Below are 27,055 nucleotides of genomic sequence, written 5' to 3' on the forward strand. Positions count from 1 at the left end.
AAAGATTTATTCATTTATTTGAAAGAGTTACAGAGAGAGAGAGAGAGAGAGAGACAGATTTTCCCCCTGCTGGTTCACTCCCCAGACAATTGCAACAGCCAGCTATCTTCTGCTATTTTCCCAATTAGCAGGGAGCTGGATTGGAAGTGCAATAGCTGGGACATGAACCGTTGCCCAAGTAGGATGCCGACGTTGCAGGTGGTGGCTTTACCCAGTATATCTTAATGCTGGCTCTTCTGATTTCCTAAAGATAAATTGATTATTAAGTTAGTTATTCCATCATTCAACAGATAATTTTTTAATTTAGAAAAGTTAAACTTCAGGGGCTAGCACCGTGATGTAGTGGATAAATGCGCCAGTACCAGCATCCCATATGGGCATCGATTCGAGTCCCGGCTGCTCCACTTCCAATCCAGCTCTGTGCTGTGGCCTGGGGAAGCAGTGGAAGATGACCCAAGTCCCTGGGCTCCTGCATGCGCGTGAGAGACCCAGGGGAAGCTCCTGGCTTCAGATTGGTGTAGCTCTGGCCGGTGTGGCCAGCTGGGGAGTGAACCAGCAGATGGAAGACCTCTCTCTTTCTCTCTGCCTCTCCTTCTCTCTCTGTAATTCTGACTTTCAAATAATTAAATAAATCAATTTTTAAAAAAGGTTACACTTTAAAATTCAGTTTGTTGGGGTTACATTTTTGTGTTTTTTTGTCGTTTCTGTTTTTAATGAAAATATTTGAGAAACAGAGAGAGAAATTTCCCATCTTAGGCTTGCTTCCCAAATGCCTACAGTAGCTGGTGCTGGGCAAGGCCAGTGTTAGGAGCTAGATATTCATTCATTCATTCCAGGTCTCTGCTGTAGGTGGCAGGGAGCCAACGACTTGAGCCATCACTACTGCCTCCCAGGGGCACATTAGCAGGATGCTGGATTTAGGAGTGTAACCAGGACTCAACAGAGACAGTCTTATGAACACCATATAATCCAGAATGGTGACCAGGTGACTGCTGACAACCTAGAAGCTGTTCTTCATGACCTTGGCTATGTCAGTGCATTTTTTCTAGCATGAGAGTGTGTGAAAAGAGGATCAGCCAGGAAGGAGTAGTGGGCTGTTAAACCAAGGATCATTCATTGGAATCTGATGTGGAAAGCAGCAGGGTGATGAGCTTTGTCGTGATCAGATTTGCATGAAATGATTAGATACATAGCTGGAGAATCCAGTGAAGAGACATTTATAGCTCTACGGAAAGTAGGGATTTGGCTTAGAGTAGGAAAAAAAGGATAAACTTAGAACCACTTTAATTAGGAAGCAGCCCTTTGAAAAAGCCAGTACAGAACAAGTCTTAGATTCTTGGAAGTATATGGGTCAGTGCTGTCTCTGTGTGGTGGCCGAGTGGAAGAGGAGGGACAGAGAAGGGAAGAGTGCCTGGAGGACACCTGGCCAGCACCAGTTACTGTTGAGAAGAGAAGCATGGGATTGAAAAACTTGGGTCAAGAGGGTTTCCATGGACTTGAGTTTGAAAGGATTACATTCAGTCACTATTTCAAGTATAGGTTGGTTTATAATGTTTTTGTCATAGTAATTTTATAATTTCTTGAATTTCCTTATTTGAGAATAATTAATATGGAATCTTCAAAAAAAAAACCAAAATGTATGTTTTTGTTTGATTCAATCAAATGATGTGATTTAGAGAATGAAAATATAATTGATGTTTTCTTCAGTGTTTACATTTATCTAGTTGAAAGGCAGAGAGGGAGGGAGACGGAGATCCATTAACATTCCATCTGCTGGTTCACTCCCCAAATGCCTGCAATAGCCAGGGCTGGGCCAGGCCAAAGGCAGGAGCCAGGATTCCATCCAGGTCTCCCACACTGGTGACAGGGACCACATGCTTGGGCCAGCTTTCACTGTTTTTTCAGGTGTGTTAGCAGGGATCTGGATTGGAAGTGGAGCTGGTGGGACTTGAATTACGATCATATGGCATGGCGGCGTCATGGGTGATGGCTTAACTTGCTGTACCACAGTGCTGGCCCCAGAAAAGGGAATCCTTTTAAATTTATTTTTATTATTTGAGAGGCAGATAGCTCCCATCCAGTGATTCATTCCCCAGTTGCCCACAGTATCTAGGGTGGGGTTGGGATGGGACTGGGGCTGGAGCCTGAAACTGGGAATTCAACCCAGGTTGCTACCCATGTGGGTGGCAGGAACCCAGACCACTTGAGCCACCCACCTGCTTCACAGAATGTACATTAGCAGTACACTGGAGTCAAGAGCTGGAGATGGGAATGGAATCCAGGTCCTGATAAAGGACATGGAGCCTGTAACTGCTAGGCTCTGTGCCTGCTATCAGAATCATTTTTTATTTGTGTCTCAAAGCATTTTATTTTAAATGACATCCGAAATACATTTTATATTAATGAGTACTCCAGTGTATTTGTAAAGTAAGAGTAGGAATCAGTAGTGCAGTGTTGTCCATCCTCTGTACTTTGATTACCAAGTGATACCTTCAACATTTTCTGGTGTGACATGTTAATTTTTAATCATTTTTTTCAAACATAAATAAAATGACCAAAATTATTAGAACACCAGTCAGTACCGTATAGTATAGTTTATAGTGAAATTGGAATTTAGTGGTATACAGAAGTAACTACTTGATGCTACTTCAGAGGTGGCATAACTGGCAATATATTCCATTTTTATAAAAAGCCTTGGTTCTGAGAAGAATTGCTATTGTGGTAACAAGTGGGATTGAATTATTAGTATGACTGTGGGAGAATTCCTCCCTTGTAGCTAGTTCTCCCTATCTGTGTCTCAAAACAAGGAACCATTGGAGAAGTGGTGTAGTGTAGTGGGTTAAGTCGCTGCCTGCGATGCTGGCATCCCATATTGGTGTTGGTTCCAGTCCTTACTGCTTCATTTCCTGTCCAGCTCCCTGCTATTACCCTGGGAAAAGCAGTGGAAGATGCCACCTACTTTAGAGACCCATATGAAGCGCCCGGCTCCTGGCTTCAGCCTTGCCTAGTGCTGGCTATTGCCACCATCTGGGGTGTGAACCAGTAGGTGGAAGATTACTCTTTTTGTGTCTCCCTCTCTTTCTGTAACTCATTCAAAGTAAATCGTTAAGAGAAGAAAAAGAAAAACAAAGCAAGGAGCTGTTGAAAGAGGATTGGAAATGTATTATCAGTATGTATTGAATACACCCACTGTTCCTGGCATTGCGATTCTGGGGACGTGGGTGAAGGAAGTTCCAGTGTTGCACCTGCTGTTCTCAAGGGTGGTGTCACCTCTGAGTTCTTCATTCTCCTTTGAGTAAATGGCAGAGACTTAATGTGCTTGTGTTTCTAATGTCTTTGTCCAGCCCCCAGAACTCTCTGTGATAGGTGCAGCATCAAAGATGTACATACTTTGCTGTTTATACTGTAATTTGTTTTCTAACCAGGAGTGCGCCAGCTTGAAATCATGTGCTGCTTTGGCTGCATGTCAGTTCTTGCCAACTACTTCGTGTTCATGACTTTCTTCCCTGCTTGTGTGTCCTTGGTGTTAGAGGTAAGAATGGGTCATTTTAGGCCCTTGGTAGGGGAGTAGTGTTTCTCATTACATCAGCACGCCTAGGCAGACTGATCCTTCCTAATGTAAGTGACACTGACTTACTTTGTAGCTTTCCCGGGAAAGCCGAGAGGGTCGTCCAATTTGGCAGCTCAGCCATTTTGCCCGAGTGTTAGAAGAAGAAGAAAATAAACCAAATCCTGTAACTCAGAGGGTGAAGATGATTATGGTAATGACCGTTCTCTTCTCCCTTAGTATCTTCAGTTCTAATGTCATTCTTTTTTAAAATTTGCGTTTTTACTTCCTATTTTCTGTCTATAATTTTTGTTATTTTAGTACTATTCCACCTTCTTCCTCTTGTTCTTAACTTGTTCTTCATCCTTTGAGCCTCCTGGTCTTTATTAGTCTCTCTCACCTAAATAGATTTTTCAAGTTCCTCTGCCTTAGCTCTGTTTAAAAACCTGTTCTCTGGGGGATGTTTTCAGTGGTTCTTTGGTTTCAGTAGTAATGGACCTATTGCTTTGCTTGGACACCTGACAGGTCTGGGGGCTTTCTTTCCATGGGAGGGGAGCCCAGGGGACATGGGGTCTATCTTCGAGGTGCCAGCGATGAGAAGTTGAGGTTCCATTGATAGGGAAAGGATAATTACTTAAATTTTGTCTCAGTCTCTAGGCTTGGTTCTTGTTCATGCTCACAGTCGCTGGATAGCTGATCCTTCTCCTCAGAACAGTACAGCAGACAATTCTAAGGTTTCTTTAGGATTGGATGAAAATGTGTCCAAGAGAATTGAACCAAGTGTTTCCCTCTGGCAGTTTTATCTCTCTAAGTAAGTTAAGTGAAATCTTTTTGTCATTCTATGCTATTAAATAGATTGGATTGGACTTTTATGTGTCAGCAAAATAACATTTTAATTTGCTTTCTTTTGTTTAGAATGATCAGCATGGATATTGAACAAGTGATTACTCTAAGTTTAGCTCTTCTTCTGGCTGTCAAGTATATCTTCTTTGAACAAGCAGAAACGGAATCTACACTCTCATTAAAAAACCCTATCACATCTCCTGTAGTGACCCAAAAGAAAGTCCCAGACAGTTGTTGTAGACGTGAACCTGTGGTGGTCAGAAATAACCAGAAATTCTGTTCAGTGGAGGAAGAGGCAGGAATAAACCAAGAAAGAAAAGGTAATTCTTAGTCTCTTCACTCTCAGGTCTCCCGTTACTAATTTGTCAAAGTGTTGAGGTCAGTATTGTGACATCTCTTTTGCTTTCTTGGATAGTTGAGGTTATAAAGCCCTTAGTGGCTGAAACTGACTCCCCACACAGAGCTGCATTTGTGGTTGGTGGCTCCTCCTTTCCTGATACTTCGCTGGTACTGGAGACGAAGGAACCTGAGATTGAACTTCCCAAAGAGCCTCGGCCTAATGAAGAATGTCTGCAGATACTTGGGAATGCAGAGGTGAGAAATGGAACATAAACTCAAGCCTGGAGTTTTTCTTTACAAAAGAACTTTTTTGTTAAGGGGAGGAAAAACCAATATTCACTGAGTACTGTGTGAAGCACTGTCTCACGTGATTTACAGCACTGTCTATTCTCCACAATCATGAGAGGTCGTGGGGTTATCTCCATTTCTTAGCATGAATCCTGAGACTGCAAGAGATTTAAGTCATCTCCCCGAGTAGTGCTTGCATTTCTAGGAAGTGGTGAAGCTGGGGACAGAGCCAGCCGTTCTCTGACTCTGCAGTCAGAAACGTCCTTGCTTATTGTTTATCACAGGGGAACAGCTGCTGTATTCTTTCCAGAGTGTGAGGGGGCTTAGAAAGGGCTCCACACAGAGTTAGAAAAGACTTATTTATTGATTTGAAAGAGTTACAGAGAGAGACAGAGATCTTCCATCCGCTGGTTCACTCTCCAGATGATCGCAACAGCTCCAGCACTGGGCCAGTCCAAAGCCAGGAGCCAGGAGCTTCTTCTGGGTCTCCAACGTGGGTGGTGTCTTCCGCTGCTTTCCCAGGCAGCGAGCAGGGAGCTGGATCAGAAGTGGAGCAGGTGGGACATGAACTATTGTCCATATGCTGTTATGGGCCTGGCTTTTACCCACTGCACCACAGTGCCAGCTACAAGAAAGTGTGTTTTTGCTTTATTTTGTGAGCTTGATGCTCATGAGGAAGCTTGATACCCTTCCTGAGGTTTGAACGCTGTTCTGATCACGTAAGTCCACTTACACCTTAGTGCAGATAGCACCTTCCATCCGTATTGCATAATCTAGCTAATCCTTTTAAAGAATATTTGACACAGGGCCAGCACTGTGGCACCTCCAGGTTAAGCCGGGCTCAGCTGCCTCCTGTGATGCTGGCATCCATGTGGGTGCTGGTTAGAGTCCCTGCTGCTCCACTTTGAATCCAACTCTGGGCTAATGCACCTGGGAAAGTAGGAGAGGATGGCCCCGGTGCTTGGGCCCCTGCTACCCAGGTGGGAGACCCAGATGAAGCTCCTGGCTGCTGGCTTTACCCTGGCCCAGCCCTGGCTGTTGAGGCCATTTGGCAAGTGGACCAGCAGATGGGAGATCTGTTTTTCTCTTTCCTTCTTTTTCTCTTAACTCTCAAATAAATGAATAAATCTTAACCTGCCATGCCACAGGGTGGCCCCTTGTTCTATTCAAATCATTTCCTTTCTTAGAAACTTAAAGCCCTCTAAGTTCTTCAGGTGCTTGTGTTTAATTTCAGGGGAGAGTTGATCTCCTCAACTGGACTGTCTACTATTGAGGGCCAGAATTTGTACATGTGGTTTGTAGTTTATATACAGAAGGTTTGCATTAGCCACTCCATGGAATAGGTAGACTTATTTACTGGTGAAATTTAGGCCTGAGGAGGGCAGGCCCACAGCAGAGTAGGGCAGCTGGAACTTAGCTCCTGAGGCTCCTGTCTCTGGCCCCTGCACTTTCCTGGAGTGCCTCCTAAAGCAAGCTGGCTCAGACAAGGCTTCCCTGCAGACTCTCAGGGCTGCTGACTGCCGTGTGCCTCCTAAAGCAAGCTGGCTCAGGCAAGGCTTCCCTGCAGACTCTCAGGGCTGCTGACTTCAAGACTGCCGTGTTTTTGCTTTGCCATAATTTATATAGTGCAACCATGTGATCTTTCAGGCTTGGGCTTTTTTTTTTTCTTTTTTTTCTTTTTTTCTTCCACTTGAAGGGATTTGTTACTGGGCAGGTTTATCAGCTGGGTGGTTCTGTAGTTTTTCTTAAGAGTATCTGATGTTTGGAATTTCCAACTTTGATTGGTCAGCTGCTGAATTCACATGTGTGTGACATGGGTTTGCATTGTGGTTGCATGCTAGAATTCTTTCATTGTGTTCTTTAGTCAGGGGCTTTTTGCTGAACCCGGTCATGGTTCTCCAGAGTACTCCACTCTGGCTGCCTTTGTTCCTGTCCCTGAAGCACATCTCCAGCAGGTGTTCCAGTCTTCAGGCAGATGCTGCCATCCTGTGAAACACTGGCTTCTCCAAGCAGGAGGAGCCTTTCTGTACTGCAGGTCCTTCTCTGGACTGTGCACTTCATGGCAGTTGTATCCTCTTTCTTTTCTGTATCACATGTTTACTTGATTCTTAGACCTCACACTCCTTGAAGGTTGGGTCCATAGAGGGTCTTTAGGGTTAGTAGATGCTCAGTAAATTTCCAAAGAATGACTTGTTACTGGAGAATCAAAGGGTCCTTGTCTTTGCACAAAAAAGAATTCAGGCATGAGACAGCCGTGGAAAGCAAAATAGCAAGGTTTATTAGGGTAGGGGCATCTGTAAAAACAGATGGGCACCTCTCCAGACAGAACCTGAGAGAGAGTGTGCAGTTCACATTCAGGCTGGGTTTTTAAGGGGTTGGGTCTTGCCTTCCCGCCTTTTCTCTCCCCCACTCATTCTTCTCCTCCCGAACAAAGGACTTGTTGGGTATAAATATGAAAAATTCCTTTCTGAGTTTTTCCCCCTGAAGTTATCAGACAGGGGAAGCCTGGCTGGCGTCACCCCGTCTTAGAGAAAGGATGTTTATCAGGTCAGGTAGAAGGGTCTGGACTCCCTGGAAGCTCATCAGGATCCAGGCGGGACTTTGCAGATACTAGGCTGCACCTGGAAGGTTATCGGGGTGACTTTCACATGCGGATCTGAACCGCTGTAGATGTCAGTTCCTTAGTTAGGCCTTTGTCACACACATAAGCTCATTTCTGACTCCCTACCTTACAGAGTTTGCATTTGTAATGTACAAACCAGCTAATATTTACCTTAATATCTGTAGAAAAACTAGATCTGTTAATAAAGCTATAAGTAGTATTCATAAAATTGAATTAGTTATGGTGCTAACCCATGAAGGTGCTAATTTTTTTTTTTTTTTTTTTTTTGACAGATAGAGTTAGTGTGAGAGAAAGGTCTTCCTTCCATTGGTTCACCCCCAAAATGGCCGCTATGGCCAGCGCTGTGCCGATCCGAAGCCAGAGCCAGGTGCTTTTCCTGGTCTCCCACACGGGTGCAGGCGCCCAAGCACCTGGGCCATCCTCCACTGCCTTTCCAGGCCACAGCAGAGAGCTGGACTGGAAGAGGAGCAACCGGGACTAGAACCCGGCGCCCACATGGGATGCCAGTGCCGCAGGCAGAGGATTAACCAAGTGAGCCACGGTGCCGGCCCTGAAGGTGCTAATTTTCAAAATACAACTAATAAACCAAAGGAAACTACTGGTCATTTATAACTCAGGGTAGAGGTTCTATTTCCCTCACTCTTTGTTGGAACTGACTTTTTTTTTTTTTTTTTTAAGATTTTATTTATTTTTATTTGAGAGGTAGAGTTACAGACAGTGAGAGGGAGAGACAGAGAGAAAGGTCTTCCTTCCATCGGTTCACTCGCCAAATGGCCGCAGCAGTCGTAACTGCACTGATCCAAAGCCAGGAGCGAGGCTCTTCTTCCTGGTCTCCCATATGAGTGCAGGGGCCCAAGGGCCTGGACCATCTTCCACTGTTTCCCCAGGCCATAGCAGAGAGCTGGAGGAGAAGTAGTGCAGCTGAGAATAGAACCAGTGCCCATATGGGATGCCGGCACCTCAGGCGGAGGATTAACCTACTGTGCCACAGCGCTGGTCCCTTTTTTTTTTTTTTTCTTTTTTTTAAGATTTATTTATTTGAAAGGCAGAGTTACAGAGAGACAGAGGCAAAGAAAACCGTCTTCTCTCTCATGGTTCATTCCCCAAATGGCCACAACAGCCCGAGCTGAGCTGATCTGAAGCCAGGAGCCCACGAGCTTCTTCTGGGTCTCCCACTCAGGTGCTGGGGTCCAAGTACTTGGGTTATCTTCTGCTGATTTCCCAGGCCATAGCAGAGAGCTAGATTGAAAGTGGAGCAGCCAGGACTTGAACTGGCACCCACATGGGATGCCGATACTGCAGGTGGCGGCTTTACCCAATACACCACAGTGCTGGCCCCTCCCTCCCTCCCTCCCTCCCTCCCTCCCTCCTCTGTGAAGTGCTGCTACCAGGTGATGAGATTAGATTTTAGCAGCGCATGTGGAACACGCATTTCACTTAGCAAAGAAGCTACCTGAGATGCCCACATACCGGAGGGCCTAGGTTTGATTCCTCTGGCTCCTAACTCCAGCTTCCTGGTAATGTGCACCCTGAGAGGCAGCAGTGGGGACTCAAGTGGTGGGGTCCCTGCCACCCATGTGGGAGACCTGGATTGAGTTCTCAGCCCTGGCTGTCAGAAGCATTTGGAGAGTGAACCAACAGATGGGAGATCTCTATAAGTAAAATTAAAAGTGCACATAGAATGTCAGCTTTCAGAAAAAGAAATATGAATAGCTTCTTTTAATAAAAGATTTGTTTATTTGAAAGGCAGAGTTAGAGAGAGGAGAGATCAAGAGATCTAGAGATATTCTATCCACTGTTCACTCCCCAAATGGCTACAATGGCCGGAGCTGGGCCAATCCGAAGCCAGGAGCTTCCTTCAGGTCTCCCACGTTTGAGCTGTTCTGTTTTCCCAGGTGCACTAGCAGGAAGCTGGATCGTAAAGGGAGCAGCAAGCATTAGAACTGGCACCCAGGCCGGTGCCGCGGCTCACTAGGCTAATCCTCTGCCTTGCGGCGCCGGCACACCGGGTTCTAGTCCCAGTCGGGGCGCCGGGTTCTGTCCCGGTTGCCCCTCTTCCAGGCCAGCCCTCTGCTGTGGCCAGGGAGTGCAGTGGAGGATGGCCCAAGTGCTTGGACCCTGCACCCCATGGGAGACCAGGATAAGTACCTGGCTCCTGCCATCGGATCAGCACGGTGCACCGGCCGCAGCGCGCCGCCACGGTGGCCATTGGAGGGTGAACCAACGGCAAAAGGAAGACCTTTCTCTCTCTCTCTCTCTCTCTCTCTCACTGTCCACTCTGCCTGTCAAAAAAAAAAAAAAAAAAGAACTGGCACCCATGTAGGATGCTGGTTGCACTTACTCACTACACTGCAGCACCAGCTCTTATGAATAGCTCTTACAAATGTGAAAAGATGATCAGCCTCACCCTAAGAGAAATGCAGATTCAAACTATACTTGAAATATTTTGGCCGGCGCCACGGCTCAATAGGCTAATCCTCTGCCTGGGTGCCGGCACACCGGGTTCTAGTTCCGGTAGGGGCACCAGATTCTGTCCCGGTTGCTGCTCTTCCAGTCTAGCTCTCTGCTGTGGCCCGGGAAGGCAGTGGAGGATGGCCCAAGTCCTTGGGCCCTGCACCCGCATGGGAGACCAGGAGAAACACCTGGCTCCTGGTTTCGGATTGGTGCAGCGCGCCAGCCGTAGTGGCCACTTGTGGGGTAAACCAATGGAAAAAGGAAGACCTTTCTCTATGTCTCTCTGTCTAACTCTGCCTGTCAATAAAAAAAAAAAAAAAAAAAAAATTATGAGAAAGACTTTCAGTTCTATATCACTACATATATTTTTTTAACCACGTGAATATATTACCTGTTTAAAGCGTTTATGAAACTTTACTATCATTCACATGGTAGCTGTAAAGCTTGACACGCTAGAGCTCTGCAGAATTGCATCTTTCTTTGTTAAAATTTGAGAGACAGAGTATTCCCTACTGCTGTCTTTTTTTTTTTTTTTTTTTTTTTGACAGGCAGAGTGGACAGTGAGAGAGAGAGACAGAGAGAAAGGTCTTCCTTTTTTGCCGTTGGTTCACCCTCCAATGGCCGCCGCGGCTGGCGCACTGCGGCCGGCGCACCGCGCTGATCCGATGGCAGGAGCCAGGAGCCAGGTGCTTTTCCTGGTCTCCCATGGGGTGCAGGGCCCAAGCACCTGGGCCATCCTCCACTGCACTCCCTGGCCATAGCAGAGAGCTGGCCTGGAAGAGGGGCAACCGGGACAGAATCCGGCGCCCCGACCGGGACTAGAACCCGGTGTGCCGGCGCCGCAAGGTGGAGGATTAGCCTATTGAGCCACGGCGCCGGCCCCCTACTGCTGTCTTACTCCTCAGGTGGTTGAGGCTGGGTCCAGGCCCAAGATAGGAGCTGGGAAAGCAAATCCAGGTCTCCCATGTGGGTGACAGAAACCCACCTGTACATCACCTGTTATCTGTCGGGATCTACACTGGCAGGAAGCGGGAATCAGAACCAAGCATTGAATCAAAGTGCTGCCACCTGGGGTGCAGGCATGCAATTGCTGGGCTAAAAGAAACACTTGCTCCTTTACTGTGTATTGATGCAAGTACTGTCTAGGCTATAAAGACCACAGTGATAAGGTATTATGATTTTCATTTGGCTTTGTGTTTTTTTTTTTTTTTTAAAGATCTCCTTGTACTAAAAAACTGTAGTGAAAAAATAGAAAAGATTTATGTTATTTTAATTTAGCGTTATTTGTGTTAAGTGGCTTACATATTATAAATACTATGAAGTACAGTTTTTCAAGTCTTCTGTCATCTAATTTCTCTCCCATTGTCCTCCCATTTCTTTAGAAAGGTGCAAAATTCCTTAGTGATGCTGAGATCATCCAGTTAGTTAATGCAAAGCATATCCCAGCCTACAAATTGGAGACCCTGATGGAAACCCACGAACGAGGTGTATCTATTCGTCGACAGTTACTTTCCAAAAAGCTTCCAGAGCCTTCTTCTCTCCAGTACCTACCCTATAGGGATTATAATTACTCCCTGGTATGTGGTTTTTTTGATTAGAGGTTTGCTTTGTGGGTTTTTTTTTTAGTCTTTGTAAAAATTACATATATAGTTTTATAAAACATTTTATTTTGAATAGTTCTAGTGTAATTTATAAAACATTTTTTGCTGTTATAGTCAGTTTTCTAAGATCCTAGTTTTTTCCAGCACTTTGAAAGAGTAAATTAAATGTTGTTGATAGACGAAGGATGAAGTCTGGAGCAAGTGACTGACGCGGGCTGAGGTGAGCGGCTGTGTGCAGATGCCCTGTGCCTCCTTTGCCCATCAGGTGCTGGGTGCCTGCTGTGAGAACGTGATTGGGTACATGCCCATCCCCGTGGGAGTGGTGGGACCTCTCTGCTTGGATGGAAAGGAATTCCAGGTTCCCATGGCAACAACAGAAGGCTGTCTGGTGGCCAGCACTAACAGAGGCTGCCGGGCAATATGTGTAAGTCGGGATTTACCCTTTTGCCTGTTTTCAAGTACACCGCAGGCAAGGTGACAAGAAGAGATCTGGAGATAGGGACACCTTTGGGGTCACATGAGTTCAGGCTAACATGTGCTTCTGTGACATGACTCTGCACAGCTTGGTGGCGGTGCCAGCAGCCGAGTCCTTGCAGACGGAATGACGCGTGGCCCAGTCGTGCGTCTTCCCCGTGCTTGTGACTCTGCAGAAGTGAAGGCCTGGCTCGAAACCCCAGAAGGGTTCGCAGTGATAAAGGAGGCATTTGATAGCACTAGCAGGTATGTGAGTGGGTTTCTTTATTTGCTTGTATTTCAGAACCAGTGCCTTTTTCAGCCTTTTTCAATTGCTAAACATAATTGCATTCGTAAGACACCACCACAAAATACCCACTTTAAACCCATTTATTCAAGATGAGTAATATTTATGCTTGGTGGGAAGGAGAAGAAACAATGTTGATTCAGACAGAGATGCCCACACCCTGTGCAGCCTAGTCTTAGCTTTGTCAGCAAGGCACTAGTAGGATGAGTGTTGGGTCCAGTGGGTTAAGGTGTTTCAGATACCTGTATTCCATGTCAGAGTGCCATAGACCCCTCTTGTGCTGTGTCTCAGAATGAGACAGTTAAAATAGAAGAAAACAGTTTATCCTACATGTTTCGTTCACAGATTTGCCCGTCTGCAGAAACTTCATATAAGTATGGCTGGACGCAATCTTTATATCCGTTTCCAGTCCAGGACTGGGGATGCCATGGGGATGAACATGATTTCAAAGGTGAGCATGGACGGACTGTATGGAAAAGGATAGACACAAAACTTGTAAAAGTAATCTTCACTCATAGAATGACAGTTGCTTTAAGTAGCACTCTGACCTCAGAATCAACACTTAAGCATCCTAGTCCAGCTGAAAAGCCCATGAGAGCATTTCAGGCATGGAAAGCCAAGACACTGTGGCAAAATATATTCTGCCTGGAGGACCTTTGTGAGATCTCAGTGGAAAGAAGTGGCCATCAAAGAAGGATGTACTTTGCTCTGAAAGGAGGAGAAAACTCCCATTTTGCTTATGGCCTTATCTAAATACTGATGGAGTTTATGGATTCACAAGGCTTCCTTAGCCTAGGCAGCTCATGTCTAGAGCCTCAGGTGGTCACTGACATCATAAATAAGAGTAGTAATTGTTAAATTAACAACAGGAGTCACTGCACTTACTTCCCATGCAGGACTTATGTCTGTCCTCAGTGAGTTGTATTATGACAGTGTGTGTGCACATGTTCGCAAATTGTTGTCTTTACTTGGTGTAGAGTTGGTCTTTTGTGTATAAAGTTAATTGAAAATGAATCTTAATGGAGAATGGGACTGGGAATAGGAGAGGGAGGAGAAGGTAGGGTGAGAGTGTGGGTATGGTGGGAAGAATCACTATATTCCTAAAGTTGTACTTACCAAGTTTGTATTCCTGAGATAAAAGGTTTAAACTTTGGGGGACAAGAAAAATTGTCACAGGAGGGCAGGAAGATGGATAAGACTTGTCTTCATGGACAAATGACAGTTCATGTTTATGGATCACTTAATTATTTCCTAAGAAGTCTGTGTAAGGCTTTCATTTTATTCTACTTGTATTTATTACAAGATACAATGTTCAACCCATCCTGTCAGGCTGTGTGGTTTGTGTGTTGATAAAGGTTATCTAGAAAGAGAAGATAGTGATTAAATGTATAAGCTTTAAAAATTGTCAGTAAATGGTATGGTGATTTCTCAATGGCTTGACAGTGGAACTGCCATAGGCTCTAGCAATTCTGCTGTAAACCCAGGAAAACTGAAAGCAGGGTCCTGCCGAGATGAGTGTGCCCGTGTCCACCGCAGGACAGAGCCACAGCAACAGCAGGTACCCACTGATGATGAGTGGACAGGTGACATACATATGTATTATGTGTTTCTCAGCCTTAGGAAGGAAAGGAGTTCTGACACCTGCTATCATGGGTGATCCTTGAGGACGCTGTGATTGGTGAAATGAGCCAGTTATGAAAAGACCGCGTGCTACTGTTCACATGAGGTCTCTGAAGATGTCAGGGACAGAAAGTGGGGGTCACCAGGGATTGCAGAGGAGTGGCGAGCAGGGAATTGTTTAGTGGGTTGTGGAGTTGCCGCTCTTTATAAGGCTGAAAGTTCTGAGGATCGGTGCACTCTAGTGAACGTCCATGACAGGTTGGGACAATAAACTTTGTGTATTTGACAATTAAAGTGTTCAGCTGCCAGAGTGTTGTGTGCTATCGAGATGCGTGTAGTTAATTACTTTCACTCATTTGGATGTCTTTGCAAGGCCTGTTTCCAGTATGCCATGTAAATCCTAGCAGCTCTTGCACAGACAAGACTGACTTGAACCACTCACTGCTCTCCACAGATTCGGTAACTGGGCTTTTAGATAACTGTAGCTAGCGTGGCTCTTCACTGCATGCTGAGTTACGCCCCAGTGACGTGGGAATGTTTTACACACTCATTGAGTATGGCTAACTATATTCAGAACTATTTCATAGATAGGAAGAAACCCTCTAGTCTAAAAAGGTGACTACTTCCTGCATAGTAATGTGGTGGTGTTGTTGACAGGGTACAGAAAAAGCGCTCTCCAAGCTGCATGAGTATTTCCCTGAAATGCAGATTCTGGCAGTCAGTGGCAACTACTGCACTGACAAGAAGCCTGCTGCTGTCAACTGGATAGAGGGGCGAGGAAAGACTGTTGTCTGTGAGGCTGTCATTCCAGCCAAGGTTGTCAGAGAGGTGAGTGTTGCAATGAATGTCTTTATTTTATTTATTTTTTGACAGAGTAGATAGAGAGAGAGACAGAGAGAAAGGTCTTCCTTTGCTGTTGGTTCACCCTCCAATGGCCGCCATGGCCGGCGCGCTGCGGCCGGCACACCGCGCTGATCCAAAGGCAGGAGCCAGGTGCTTCTCCTGGTCTCCCATGGGGTGCAGGGCCCAAGCACTTGGGCCATCCTCCACTGCACTCCCGGGCCACAGCAGAGAGCTGGCCTGGAAGAGGGGCAACCGGGACAGAATCCAGCGCCCCGACCGGGACTAGAACCTGGTGTGCCGGCGCCGCAAGGCGGAGGATTAGCCTAGTGAGCCACGACGCCAGCCATGAATGTCTTTATTTTATAATGTTTGGATTTAAAAATTGGGGAAAGTAGTATTAAAGTATTAAATAGAATTAGATACATGGGGTTGTGTTTTCCATTGGCGATGACATTTTCATTGTACCATATCCATCTGTCTGTATGTGGGGGAAAAAATTCTTTTTTTTTTTTTTCCTATTAAGGACAGGACTATTAAGGAAAAGAGGTGGGTCCATTTAAGATTCATTTTTTTATTTGAAAAGCAGAATTAGAGACAGGAATGTTCCATCCGCTGGTTCACCCTCCAAATGGACACAGTAGCTGGAGCTGGACTAATCTGAAGGCAGGTGCAGTAGCAGGGAGCTGGATTGGAAATGGAGCAGCTGGGACTCGATCTGGTACCCTTGGGATGCCGGTGCTGCAGGCGGCAGCTTTACAGGCTACATCACAGCACCGGCTCTGACTCCTTGCTTTCAGGAGCCACAGCTAGACCAGAGGGAAAATGTGAATGTGCACAATTCTGTTTTGCAGGTGTTGAAGACCACCACAGAGGCAATGATTGACGTCAACATTAACAAGAATCTGGTGGGCTCTGCCATGGCTGGGAGCATAGGTGGCTACAACGCCCATGCAGCCAACGTTGTCACTGCTATCTACATTGCCTGTGGACAGGTGAGCTCCCAGCCTCCACTCCTCCTCTTTCCCGTGTTCTGAGTGGAGGAGTACAGTGTGTCGTTTCCTTCTCAGGATGCAGCACAGAACGTGGGTAGTTCAAACTGCATTACTTTGATGGAAGCAAGTGGCCCAGCCAACGAGGACTTGTACATCAGCTGCACCATGCCATCCATAGAGATCGGAACCGTGGGTGGCGGGACCAACCTCCTGCCTCAGCAGGCCTGTTTGCAGGTACGCGCAGCCAGCTCCTCCCCTGGTTCTACTGGGTACTTCACATCACTCCTCTCTGCATTTGAGCTGGTTTTGGTTCTCATTTTTCCTACTAGCTTAACTCCACCAGAGCATGGACACTACAGCATGTTGAAGCATATGCTTAGCAAATTGAGAGAGCACTAATGCATGTCCACTTGGAGTCGATTGTGACTATCCTTAGCTGTGGTGTTTGCACTGCACTGTTAGTCCTGGCTGTCAGGTCTTAGAAATTTAATCCCTTGCACCGGTTCTGTCCCGGTTGCCCCTCTTCCAGTCCAGCTCTCTGCTGTGGACCAGGAAGGCAGTGGAGGATGGCCCAAGTGCTTGGGCCCTGCACCCGCATGGGAGACCAGGAGGAAGCACCTGGCTTTGGATTGGTGCAGCGCCAGCCGTTGTGGCCACTTGGGGAGTGAACCAATAGAGGGAAGACCTCTCTCCCTCACTGTCTAACTGCCTGTCCAAAAAAAAAAAAAAAAAAGTTTTAATTCCACAGTGTAGTCTAGTTCTAGAAATTGCTGGTTTTGACTCACTGTTGATTCTTGTTGTGTTCTTCTCTGGCTGCAGATGCTGGGTGTCCAGGGAGCCTGCAAGGACAGCCCAGGGGAGAACGCCCGGCAGCTCGCCCGGATAGTGTGTGGGACAGTGATGGCAGGGGAGCTGTCCCTGATGGCAGCACTGGCAGCTGGACATCTTGTCAAAAGTCACATGATTCACAACAGGTACGTCTTCCTGTCTACACTGTGTGTTCCCTGTACCTCAAAAACTGTGCAGCATAAAAACCTGTGCCTCAGATACAGCAGTCGGATGATGATTTTGTATTCTTGACACCCTGTGCATTGCTGCTTTGTCTCTCTCTGCCGCAGGTCAAAGATCAATTTACAAGATCTCGAAGGAGCTTGCACCAAGAAGGCAGCGTGACTAGCCTGGCAGCTGGGAACTGGACTCCGTGGGCACTGGGTTCTAAAGGACTAACATAAAGTCTGTGAATTAAAAATCTCAATGCAGTGTCTCGGTGAAGATGAGTGGACACGACCGGGCGATGGCTGCTTGGTGTTGGGCTCTCGCAGAGGTTGGGTCCTTTCCTTGCAGACCGCTCAGATCTGAACCATGTTAGCGCTTTACGTGCTGTGTGCTTTGGGACGATTTCTCCACGGATCCTGGGCTTCAGCGCACCAGTCAGCTGCAGTTCACTTGTGAAAGCAGAGACAAGCTGGGGAAAATTCCTTTCTTTTGATGAAGAGCGTAGTGATCAGGATGAGATTGCTCTCCCGTTGCAGCCCCCGTGGGCTGAAAATGGATTTTTAAATTATATTGTAGATGACAAAACTGCTGATTTTATAGTTAATTTATTATTCAGTCTGAGCGGTAGAACTTTAAGAGCTATGTTTATTTTTTTGTAAAGCTAATACTCCATTTGGTGCTGGTCTAGTTTGGTTTCGGGAGTCACTAACATGATTCCAGGGGCCCTGCCTCTGAGGGAAGAGACTCTCACCCCTACTGCAGAGTACTGCACCAAGCAGGGCAGAGTAGCTCTGTTCAGGAAAACCCACCTCTGCGCTTACCTCCCTGGGCCGTTCGCTCCGAGGGGCCGTTCGTCTGGGTGCCGTGTCTGTCTCGATTGGCTGTGACGGTCTCAGCACTGGGCGCTAGGAGACAGCGCTGTGCGCTCTGCTGAAGGTGCCAGAGCTTAGACAAGGCGACGGTCGAGCACGAACAAGAACTCAGCGTGGAGTTTTCAAAGGAAAATACCGTTTCTCTAAGCCGACTTTAATTTCTTACAGGACATTTTAATTTATCTAGCTGAAAAATCTAGAGTTTTTTTGTAAGCAGCTCTATCAGATCTGTAAATGTTGTAATAAAGCTTCTTAAGCTGGGAGATGACTGAAAATAGAGTTCAAGAATTAAAGACCAATCAGTTTGTATCCTGAGAAAACATTCTAGCTTGAGCCAGAACGCAGTTTCCTGTCGTGTGACCCAGGAAGCCAGCGAGGGAGGGTCAGCGGGCAGAGCCAGCGAGGGCCCTGAGTCAGTGCCTTGTTCCTGTGGCCAGGATGCTGGGGACTGAGCACTTGATGGATCCAGGACAGCTCTCAGCTTCCTCAGGGGCTCAGCAGAGTTGTCGAAGCCTACCTTTTTGTTCATGGGAAAGTTTTGTATAAATAAAGAACTGCTTTATTTTGCATTCCATCTGACGCCTCAAGTGTGGAAGACAGATCCGCGGAGCGACGGGCAAGGCGGTGGCAGCGTGCGGAGCCCAGTGGCCGCCCCGCCGCGGCTTCCGACGCCTCTGTTGCTTTCCAGCAGTGGCGGACTCAGCAGTCTCTTCATGTGGCGACTGTCACCAGTTTCATTGTGCTAAATCAGTGTTTTGTACGATTACTAAATTGTATACATTTTGTTAAGAGTACTTTTTCTCAGTTCCAGTAAATTAATTATGAAGAGGAAGTTAATCCTGGTAAGTGTGCTAGTAGCGTTTCTTTCTTGGTGTAAGCCTGCAGTCTGTGCGGTCTGACCAGGGCAAGCAGCAGCGACCGCCGCGCCCCGCGGCCCACAGTGGACATGGCAGGTTGGAGCTGCGTGTGCACTGATGGTTCTCAACACCGAGAGGGCTGCTGATGTCGAATTCACAGTCTCCACCAGACTTCTTTCAGACAGTGTCAAGGCGGGTGGGGTGAGGAGGAAGGGGAGGGATGGAGTGTGCAACAGGCTCGTGTGAGAGCTATGAAGCCCGAGGCCCAGATGCTAGGCGGCCATTTGAATTTTTCGCTGAAATGACCTAGTGTGGGTGCTGCCCGCTCCACAGCCGAGGTGGCAACAGGAGACGGTGCAGGAGTTGCAACAGCTGTGCTCGGGGGCCTGATGAGCGCTAGGACTGTTCTGAGTCTTAGGCGGACAAAGGAAGCAGCCCGCAGTGACGGGTCAGCCCACAGGACGACAGAAGGAGCACTCACGTCACTGTCCGGACACTGAAGTCAGCAGGAAGCTCACTGAATGTCCTCTCCTCAGACTGCTCCTGCTCTAGCTGGAAAAGGCCAGAAGGTATTAATAGTAAACTTCTCCCAGTTGGTAGAAGTAGCAGGTAAACTTTCACAGTGGGAGCCAGGGATGTAGTTTGCAGTGCACACATTTTAGGTGCAACCTTCCTTTTGCATTGTGCTGCCCAGGGAACACACACCCTCCCCTCACTGCGCCTGGCTGGTCTGAGCGCCGCTGTGGGAGGTATGGGCACAAGGCAGATGGCTGAGAAGTTTTCTGAACAGCTGCTCCCCACAAGAGTAAAAGAGCCTTGGGCCAAGCAGACAGACTGGAGGCAGAGTGCAAAAGGCTGCCCCGACACGATGGTTCTCACTAGACACAGGCTGCTGGCCCTGGTCTGACAAGAGCAGAGCCAGCCCTGGCGGTTCTAGCCACCTAGTAAGTCCCGCTGTTGTGCTGGCACTTAATTTTAGTGTCTAATGAGCAGTATTAGAAAATTGTGTTTATTGTTGGTGAAAACCTAACACACAAAATCCAAGAGCAGCAAGAAGGGCCATTTTGGTTCTCAGTTTCAGATCGCCGTCCACGACTGGACAGCCCCATTGGTCTGATGTCTGGTGAGCTTGGCAAATGGTGGAATGATACATGCAGAGGGAGGATGAGCCCCCCCAAAGACATACAAACACCCACTAGGCTGCGCCTTTGGATCCCGTAATTGTCTCAAGCCCCCACCTTTAGCCCATTTGCAATTAACATTAATCTGTTAACCAGTAACATATAACGGGGGAGAGCCAAGTCCTGGTCAAACGTGGTATTTTCTAATGCTCTTAAAAGTTTAGCTGGAAGGCCGGCGCCGCGGCTCACTAGGCTAATCCGCCTAGCGGCGCCGGCACACCGGGTTCTAGTCCCGGTCGGGGCGCCGGATTCTGTCCTGGTTGCCCCTCTTCCAGGCCAGCCCTCTGCTGTGGCCAGGGAGTGCAGTGGAGGATGGCCCAGGTGCTTGGGCCCTGCACCCCATGGGAGACCAGGAAAAGCACCTGGCTCCTGGCTCCTGCCATCGGATCAGCGCGGTGCGCCGGCCGCAGCGCGCCGGCCGCGGCAGCCATTGGAGGGTGAACCAACGGCAAAGGAAGACCTTTCTCTCTCTCTCTCACTGTCCACTCTGCCTGTCAAAAAAAAAAAAAAAAAAAAGTTTAGCTGGAATTCATCCTAGAGAAATGTAATAATTAGAAAAGTATTTTAGTGTTCCCACCACCTCCTTCCCCCTAGCTGCTGAACAACACTGAAATTCTCGTCTTCGACATGGAAGGGGCTGCCCCAGAGAAAGAAGACACTTGGAACTACATCGTCTCTGTTCTTGCACTCTGTCCCAAAGGGCTTCAAACTCCAAGAAGCTGTCCTTCCAGGAGGACGATGCCAACACTGTCTTCACCATCAGCACCCACCTGCCCTGTAGCCCCGAAGTTTCCAAGCTGGGAACTTAAAAGAGTCACAGTACCTGGGCAGGACGCCTACCCCACAAAAGCATCTAGACAATTCTGAAGTCCACTGGCAGCAAAGCGTATAGGTGTGTATCTGAAGCAGGATAAGCCACCTACCTGTGTTCACTGCACACTGCTTTGCTTCCATGCAAATCTGAAACTAAACAGGGCTGAGAGAGGATGCCATGGTGGGGCTCAGTGTCCACTCTAGGTATGCAGTGGGGGCACTGGATGCAGTAAAGCAGCTCCCCAGTTTCGGCCCTGCACGGTCTATGATGGAGAGGACTCCACTCCCGCGCTTCTTCATGGCCTTGGTGCTTACCAAGGAGATACCAGGAGCGCTGCCTTTCTGCTCATTTATCGTCTGGACTGGACTGGAGCTGTGGCCCAAAAAGGGTCTTAGAGTGGACCTGTCCATGCGCTTGTTGCCCCAGCCTCCTCGGGCCTCAGGCACAGCACGCTCATGCTAGAACCATCGCTCCTCCCAGGAAGCCATCAGGGCCGAGCGGCCATCCACCTCAGGCCACGGCTCCTTCAGCAGAGCTGGGCACCGTTTCCCACAGTGCACAACCGTAAGCAGCCAGTTAGGCAATCTTAAGTGGACAGCCTTGGCAGAGCCCAACTCTGACTTGCCCAGGATAGCACCTCTGTAGCCACCTCTAAGTGGAAGCCAGACCTTGCACATAACATAGGCCTCAGAAGAGTGGCCTGGGACACACATCACCAATACGTCTTTCTTGATGAGTTACACTGAATTATTAACTATAAAAAAAATGACAAACGCAAGTTGTTAAAATCTTTTTCTTCCTGTACTCTTACAAGTCGTCCCACGTTTCCTCTGGCCTGCAGTCTCCTGAAGACAGGGCTGCTGCTTTTCTTGTCACCTTAGAACCAGTGCCCAAGGCCCTGGGGGACTGCTGAGCGGCCACAGGGTGTTACTGTAGTCAGCCCTCAGGCCAAGGAGACAGTAACAGGGGAAGGGCGGAGCCTGGAGCCAGGTACCAACATTCCAATGCGTTAGCTGTGGGGCTGTCAGGTCATTTTTTTCTTTTCTTTTCTTTTTTTTTAAATATAAGAGGCAGAGAAAAATCTCCCATCTTCGGGTTCACTCCCTAAATGCCCCTACTGGTCAGGACTGGACTGGGCCAAGACCTGGGAACTCGACCTGGGTCTCCCACATGGGGCCATGAGCCGTCACTGCTGCTTCCGGAAGCACTGAACCCAGGCACCCTGATGTGGGATGTGGGCGAGTACCGGCCGTTCAGTGCCCTGATCTCTAAGACGAAGCAGCTGGACTAGCTGTCTCCTCCCAGAGCACCTCTGATGCAGCCGACTTGGGGAGCGGGCCGCACCTACCCCGGGCACACCAACCCCCCAGCTCTCCTCAGAAGCTGCACCCTCTCTAGTCCAGAGCCCCAACCATCAGCCTGCCGCCTCCCTGCTGGGGACATGGAGGAGGGGGATGCAGTAGGTCTCATCCTCCAGCGTCACCCTGCAGGTCCCCTCTGCTCCTCCAGTGCCACACGCCCCTCCCTGTTAGGCCTTACCTGACTGGTGCAGCCAACACCGCACACAGGCAGTGCCACAGCAGACGGCTAAGCCTGCACACACCCAGGAAGTCGCGGGGCTGGTCTCAGCTGGGCAGCGGGGGGGGGGGGGGGGGACCAGCCCTTCCTTAGAAGGGAACGGTGTGGGGGGGTCTGCTGTGCCAAGAAGCTCCTGGCTCCCATGTGGCCCAGCCCTGGTGGTTGCAGCCATCTGAGGAGGAAACCAGCAGATGGATTCCCGTCCTCCCTCCTCCCACCCCGAACTATGCCTTTCAAACAGATCTTTAAAAAAAAAAGCTCTCCTCTCTCCATTCCCAACAATGGAATGGTAATCATTTTCAAGTAGAAAACAATACTGTTTGATTTATTCCACTTCCAAGTCCAACTGATGTTGCTTGGATGTGCTCGGGGCGTTACCAGTGCTGCGCCTGTTGCACACACCCTTCTGGACGTGTCCTGCCTGAACAAGAGCCTCCATTCTGCTGACAGTCCCGACACGTGTCCAGTGTCAGCACGCCTGTGCCGTGCGCACCCTCCCATGGCAGCGCTTACCCACTCCCGTAGTGGCCTTGAGGATCCAACAGCCCGCCACGGCAGGTGGCTGTGACCAGGAAGGCGCTCTGCTTCTCAGTCCCGGGACTCCCAGGAGACTATCAGGTACTAAGAGCAGAAAGTCAGTCACAGACCATGAACAAATCATCATCTGGTGCTGTCCATGGCAGGGAGGTGGACAGACTTGGTAAAAACCAACAGCCACTTCCTGTCTTCTGAGAACACAGCTGACAATCAAAAAGTCTGCACATCTCACACGCCCTATCACCCAACGCCTCACGTCAACGACCCTGATCTCAATGCCGATTTCCTTTGATTCTGAATACATGTCCAGAGCTCGGCTATCATGAAACAATGGAGGTCTCTTCACTGCCTCATCCCAGAACGCTAGCACTCAACACGTACTCCCCTCTGAGAGCTGTTTCAGGCGCTGCAGAGCTACTGATACTGACCCAGATCTTGCGAGATGGGCTGAACCTTGAACGCGGACAACGTCTCGGTTGAACTGCCACTCAGATGAATTCCTCACGACTGCACTCAGCTATCTCAAGCCTCCGGATTCTAAAAACTCACAACAGAAACAAACCGCAGCCCACTGAGCTGCTTCCCCGGGGCTCAGAGAGCAGTGGTGACGGCCGTGGAGCTGTCTTACACTGGAAAATCTATCAACCTCCTCGGGCCTGCTTGTAGCTGCTTTACAAGCTCACTTGCATTGTCTACACTGCAGGACAGGAGGGCTGGCGAGGCACAGAATGGCATGATTTCCTCTTTGGCGCCTCCCTTCCTCCATGTGGTGGGACTTCAAAGACCCGATACTGAAACGTGGGGCCGAGACCTGACACGCTCAGGGGTGTTAGTCCACCCAACACTGTACCCTAGTGTACAGGAACAGGCATCACACAACAGAAAAACAGACCCAAGAGCCACCGAGGAGGCCGGCTCCACACCTGCAGCACAGCAGGCCCAGAGAGGAAGAGAGACAGACACACACACACAGAGGCCAATGTCTCCACGCCCAGACATGGAACCAGCGTGTGTTCACAGGTAACACTTTTGATGGTACGCGCACAAACATTAGGAAAGACACACACTCGGTGCCTTTCAACACAAACAGGGACTACGGGAGCTGCACACCCACACTTGCCAAGTGTAGGCGGTTCCAGGGCACAAACTTGTTGAGTGCAACGAGGGGGCTGACAGTGTATCAGTACATGAACGCACCTGGCCTGGTGGCTGAGTGCCGGGATTGGCACACACCTCCACCTCCTGCCGATGCAGATCCGGGCAGGCAGCAAGTGGTGGCTCAAGTTCTGGGGTCCCTGCCACCCACAGGACAGGCCTGGCTTCAGTTCCCAGTTCCTGGCTTTGGCCTGGCCCTGCTCTGACCTGCCATGGCTGTTGAGGACATTTGTAGTGAACCAGCAGGCGGAAGCTTGCTCTCCCCACCCCGTCTACTACCTAAGTAAGTACAGCTAGGCTGTAACTCATCGGTGTTTCCTGTTTCTTTGACCAGGTTCTAACTCACAGTTCACAGAACACAGAGGCCCAGTATTTCAGCTTTCATCTACTCAGAGAATAACACAGGGTTAAGGAAAACCAAAAACCAATCAGGCAAGCACGTTTCTCCATAATACTTTAATATTTTTCCACTTTTAAATACTGGTTTTAATTTTGTGATTGTAACATGGAAGATCCCACTGTATTATTTTAAAAAATCATCAGAATGGTAAAGCTATTTAGAAGTTACACTCCACACTCCCAAGGTACTGTAGCGATTAGGCTTTGAGTCTGCAGATGAACAACGATGACCCCAATACAGTCTGTACACCCTGGCTGACAGCGGTGAAGACGCTAGACTGGACAAGCAACCGAGAAGCCCGCGGGACCCACAGAGCCAGCGGAGCCGCCCACGCCGTTTGGCTGCCTACTCAGCGGGGAAGCCCGGCTCCTCCCTCCCTCCCAGACCTCGGCCGCGCCAAGCGTCCTGGATTCCGAGTGCTCGCTGTGCTCTCCTGCCCTGTCCAGCAGGCACACAGGGACAAAACCGCTCCGTGATCAACGAGTTTCAAGTTTCCAACAGCACAGAAGAGTAGAAAAGAGAATAAAAGGACAGCATTTTTCCTTTCTTCCTGGGGATGAGAGAACGTCGTGAGCACTGCGCAGCAATGAGCCGCCAGGCTGAGTGCCGTCTGCAGGGCCAGGCCCTCCCAGCCCCGGCCTCGGCCTCGGGGGCCTCTTCGTGTCCCTGAATCACCTCCAAATCTGACTGGGGGGGGGGGGTAACGCCGTGAGAACCAGTACAGCTCTCTCGGGCTAGAACGCGTCTTTCCTTTCCTTTCCTTTTTAATGCAAATGTTTTTAGTATAATCATTTCACTTACAGAATAAACTGCAAAGTGTATCATCATATTTAACGCAAAGACAACTAACGGTAATGGGTTCTGGACACTGTTTTGTAAATTTCCACACTTCTAGAAAATACTTCTAGAAAGCTGATTCCGGCAAGAGTTCCTGTGTGTGCACACGAGCTACCAGAAACGGCATGGAGACATTCACAGTGAGCAAAGCGCTTCTGGGACTCCGACAGCGGCTCTGCCAACTCTCCCCACCCCACCCCCATCCTCCCATCCCACCCACAGCTGATTGTAAAATAAAATACACATTTGAGGTATAAATTTTTTCTAAAACATCACAATATAAAATGCTGCCTGGGGATGTAGCAACTGATAGATCACTTGTCTTGCCTGCCCAACTGGCATTCCCACCGCAGAGGCACTTCCTATGTAGTCATGAGTAACGACTCTCTGTAATAAGGCATAGTCCATGCACATCATGTAAAGTAAATTAAAAAATAGAAAAGATTTGAGTGTGAGATCTGCGTGCATGTAATGTAAGCATTTGTTTTGTATGTTTTTCTCTCTGTACAGAATAATAAATATCATTATATCTGATGCAAGTAATTCACTTCCAGGACTGTGCACACTAAGTGATCAGATTAATCCCATCATTAAATTATCATCTTGCATTTATCATTAAGACTCCACCACCACACATGGGATATATACAGGACGCGGTCTATGCCACGGAGAACAAGCCAGCGAGGCGTCTGTGCAGGGCCTCCGGTGTAGGAGCAGCCGCTGAGTAGCACAGCCCAGACCCTGACGGGAGCGGCCACTCTGACTTCGACGACGTCCACTGCTTGCCTCCGCTCCGTGTCAAGGTTTTCACACCGCAGGGGTATTTTACTTCTCAACTTCTTACAGCAACAAGGACAGCGTGTCACCTGCAACCGGGGAGCTCTCGCTGCTCTGCCGTCTGCATCGGCGGCAAACCGAGCGCTGGCCGCCCGCACTCTGCTCCAGCCAGGAGAGCTAACAAGCACACCTGCTACTGAAACCCGGAAACAGTGCATCAAATGTCAAGCTCAGTCTGATTTGCTTATCCAGCAATACTGTATATTCTCTCACAAATCTCAGGAAAACAAGCTCATTTCAACCTGACCATCCACCAGAAAGCAGCCCACACCCACAGGTTTTGTACAGTTTCTGTTTGGAGGCAGAAGAACCTAAATTTGAAGAATCACCAAATTGTGTTTGTGACAAACAGAAAAAAAATCTGTAGCACACAGTACACAACTAAAATACAACAGAAACATAAATCTGGGGGAAAGTCGGCTTTGCAGTCCTTCTCCATCAGAATCCATGTTCTTCATGGGAGTAAGACTCTAGAAGAGGCGAAATCACAGGTCACGGACGGTCTTCAGTTATTAGGACACATGACAACATGAATCATTTAGAAATCAGCAGCAATGAATTCTATGATTATACAAAGCAAAAAAGTCAAAAAACTCTGGACCAAATTTGACTGCAGGCCTGGAAGAGCCCCATCCAGACGGGTGGTGCACAGACAGCACTCGCCTCATGTGCGCTCACCTTTTGTGCTTTTACTTTGTGCACAAAAACTGGATACAGCTAAGGATCTTAGGCCGGATCATAGTAAATTAAAAATTCTGAAAAAGTTTCCAAAAATTAAAGCATTAATTCCTAGTTGTAACTTGAAGTTGATTTTTTTTCTCTTCTAGGAGCAAGCAAATAAAAATATAGCCATATACATGTAACTTGACATGTATCTACAGCTACCCGCTGGCAAGGAGATCTCGCGAGAGATGGCTAGTGTGAAATGCTCAGCTTCACACTGGGCTATTTCCTCACTGCTGTGTGAAGGCCAAGGCTGTGGGCCAGACAGGCTGTAGATCCTACGTTCCAGCTGAGAGCACTCACTGTGTTCTTTTTCCTCCAACATGGAATGTCACACAGCCTGTCTTCGGTCACTGCA

General features: G+C 48.3%; 2 protein-coding genes across 7 annotated transcripts in view; one reads left to right on the plus strand and one right to left on the minus strand.

Annotated features, from left to right (window-relative positions):
• HMGCR (3-hydroxy-3-methylglutaryl-CoA reductase) overlaps nucleotides 1-18,615 on the plus strand; it is a 34,096-nt gene extending 15,481 nt beyond the window's left edge. For all 3 annotated transcript variants that reach the window (XM_070056274.1, XM_051838684.2, XM_051838685.2), the window contains exons 7-20: nucleotides 3,426-3,532; nucleotides 3,645-3,761; nucleotides 4,198-4,358; nucleotides 4,463-4,710; nucleotides 4,806-4,984; nucleotides 11,477-11,671; nucleotides 11,961-12,119; nucleotides 12,258-12,415; nucleotides 12,801-12,906; nucleotides 14,733-14,903; nucleotides 15,770-15,910; nucleotides 15,986-16,144; nucleotides 16,730-16,884; nucleotides 17,029-18,615. In XM_070056274.1, the coding sequence (XP_069912375.1) occupies nucleotides 3,426-3,532; nucleotides 3,645-3,761; nucleotides 4,198-4,358; nucleotides 4,463-4,710; nucleotides 4,806-4,984; nucleotides 11,477-11,671; nucleotides 11,961-12,119; nucleotides 12,258-12,415; nucleotides 12,801-12,906; nucleotides 14,733-14,903; nucleotides 15,770-15,910; nucleotides 15,986-16,144; nucleotides 16,730-16,884; nucleotides 17,029-17,083 (2,111 nt within the window). In that variant the 3' untranslated portion in view covers nucleotides 17,084-18,615. The remainder of the gene's footprint in view (nucleotides 1-3,425; nucleotides 3,533-3,644; nucleotides 3,762-4,197; nucleotides 4,359-4,462; nucleotides 4,711-4,805; nucleotides 4,985-11,476; nucleotides 11,672-11,960; nucleotides 12,120-12,257; nucleotides 12,416-12,800; nucleotides 12,907-14,732; nucleotides 14,904-15,769; nucleotides 15,911-15,985; nucleotides 16,145-16,729; nucleotides 16,885-17,028) is intronic.
• A 5,726-nt stretch (nucleotides 18,616-24,341) lies between these two features.
• The window catches only part of CERT1 (ceramide transporter 1), a 121,882-nt gene continuing 119,168 nt past the window's right edge, over nucleotides 24,342-27,055 (minus strand). For 3 of the 4 annotated variants that reach the window (XM_051838665.2, XM_017339031.3, XM_008251138.4), the window contains one exon: nucleotides 24,342-27,050. In XM_051838665.2, coding sequence (XP_051694625.1) covers nucleotides 26,920-27,050 — 131 coding nt within the window. In that variant the 3' untranslated portion in view covers nucleotides 24,342-26,919. The remainder of the gene's footprint in view (nucleotides 27,051-27,055) is intronic. The other variant, XR_001792585.3, reaches the window with a different exon arrangement.

The sequence above is a fragment of the Oryctolagus cuniculus genome, chromosome 14 (genome assembly GCF_964237555.1).
Source record: "Oryctolagus cuniculus chromosome 14, mOryCun1.1, whole genome shotgun sequence".
NCBI lineage: Eukaryota > Metazoa > Chordata > Mammalia > Lagomorpha > Leporidae > Oryctolagus > Oryctolagus cuniculus.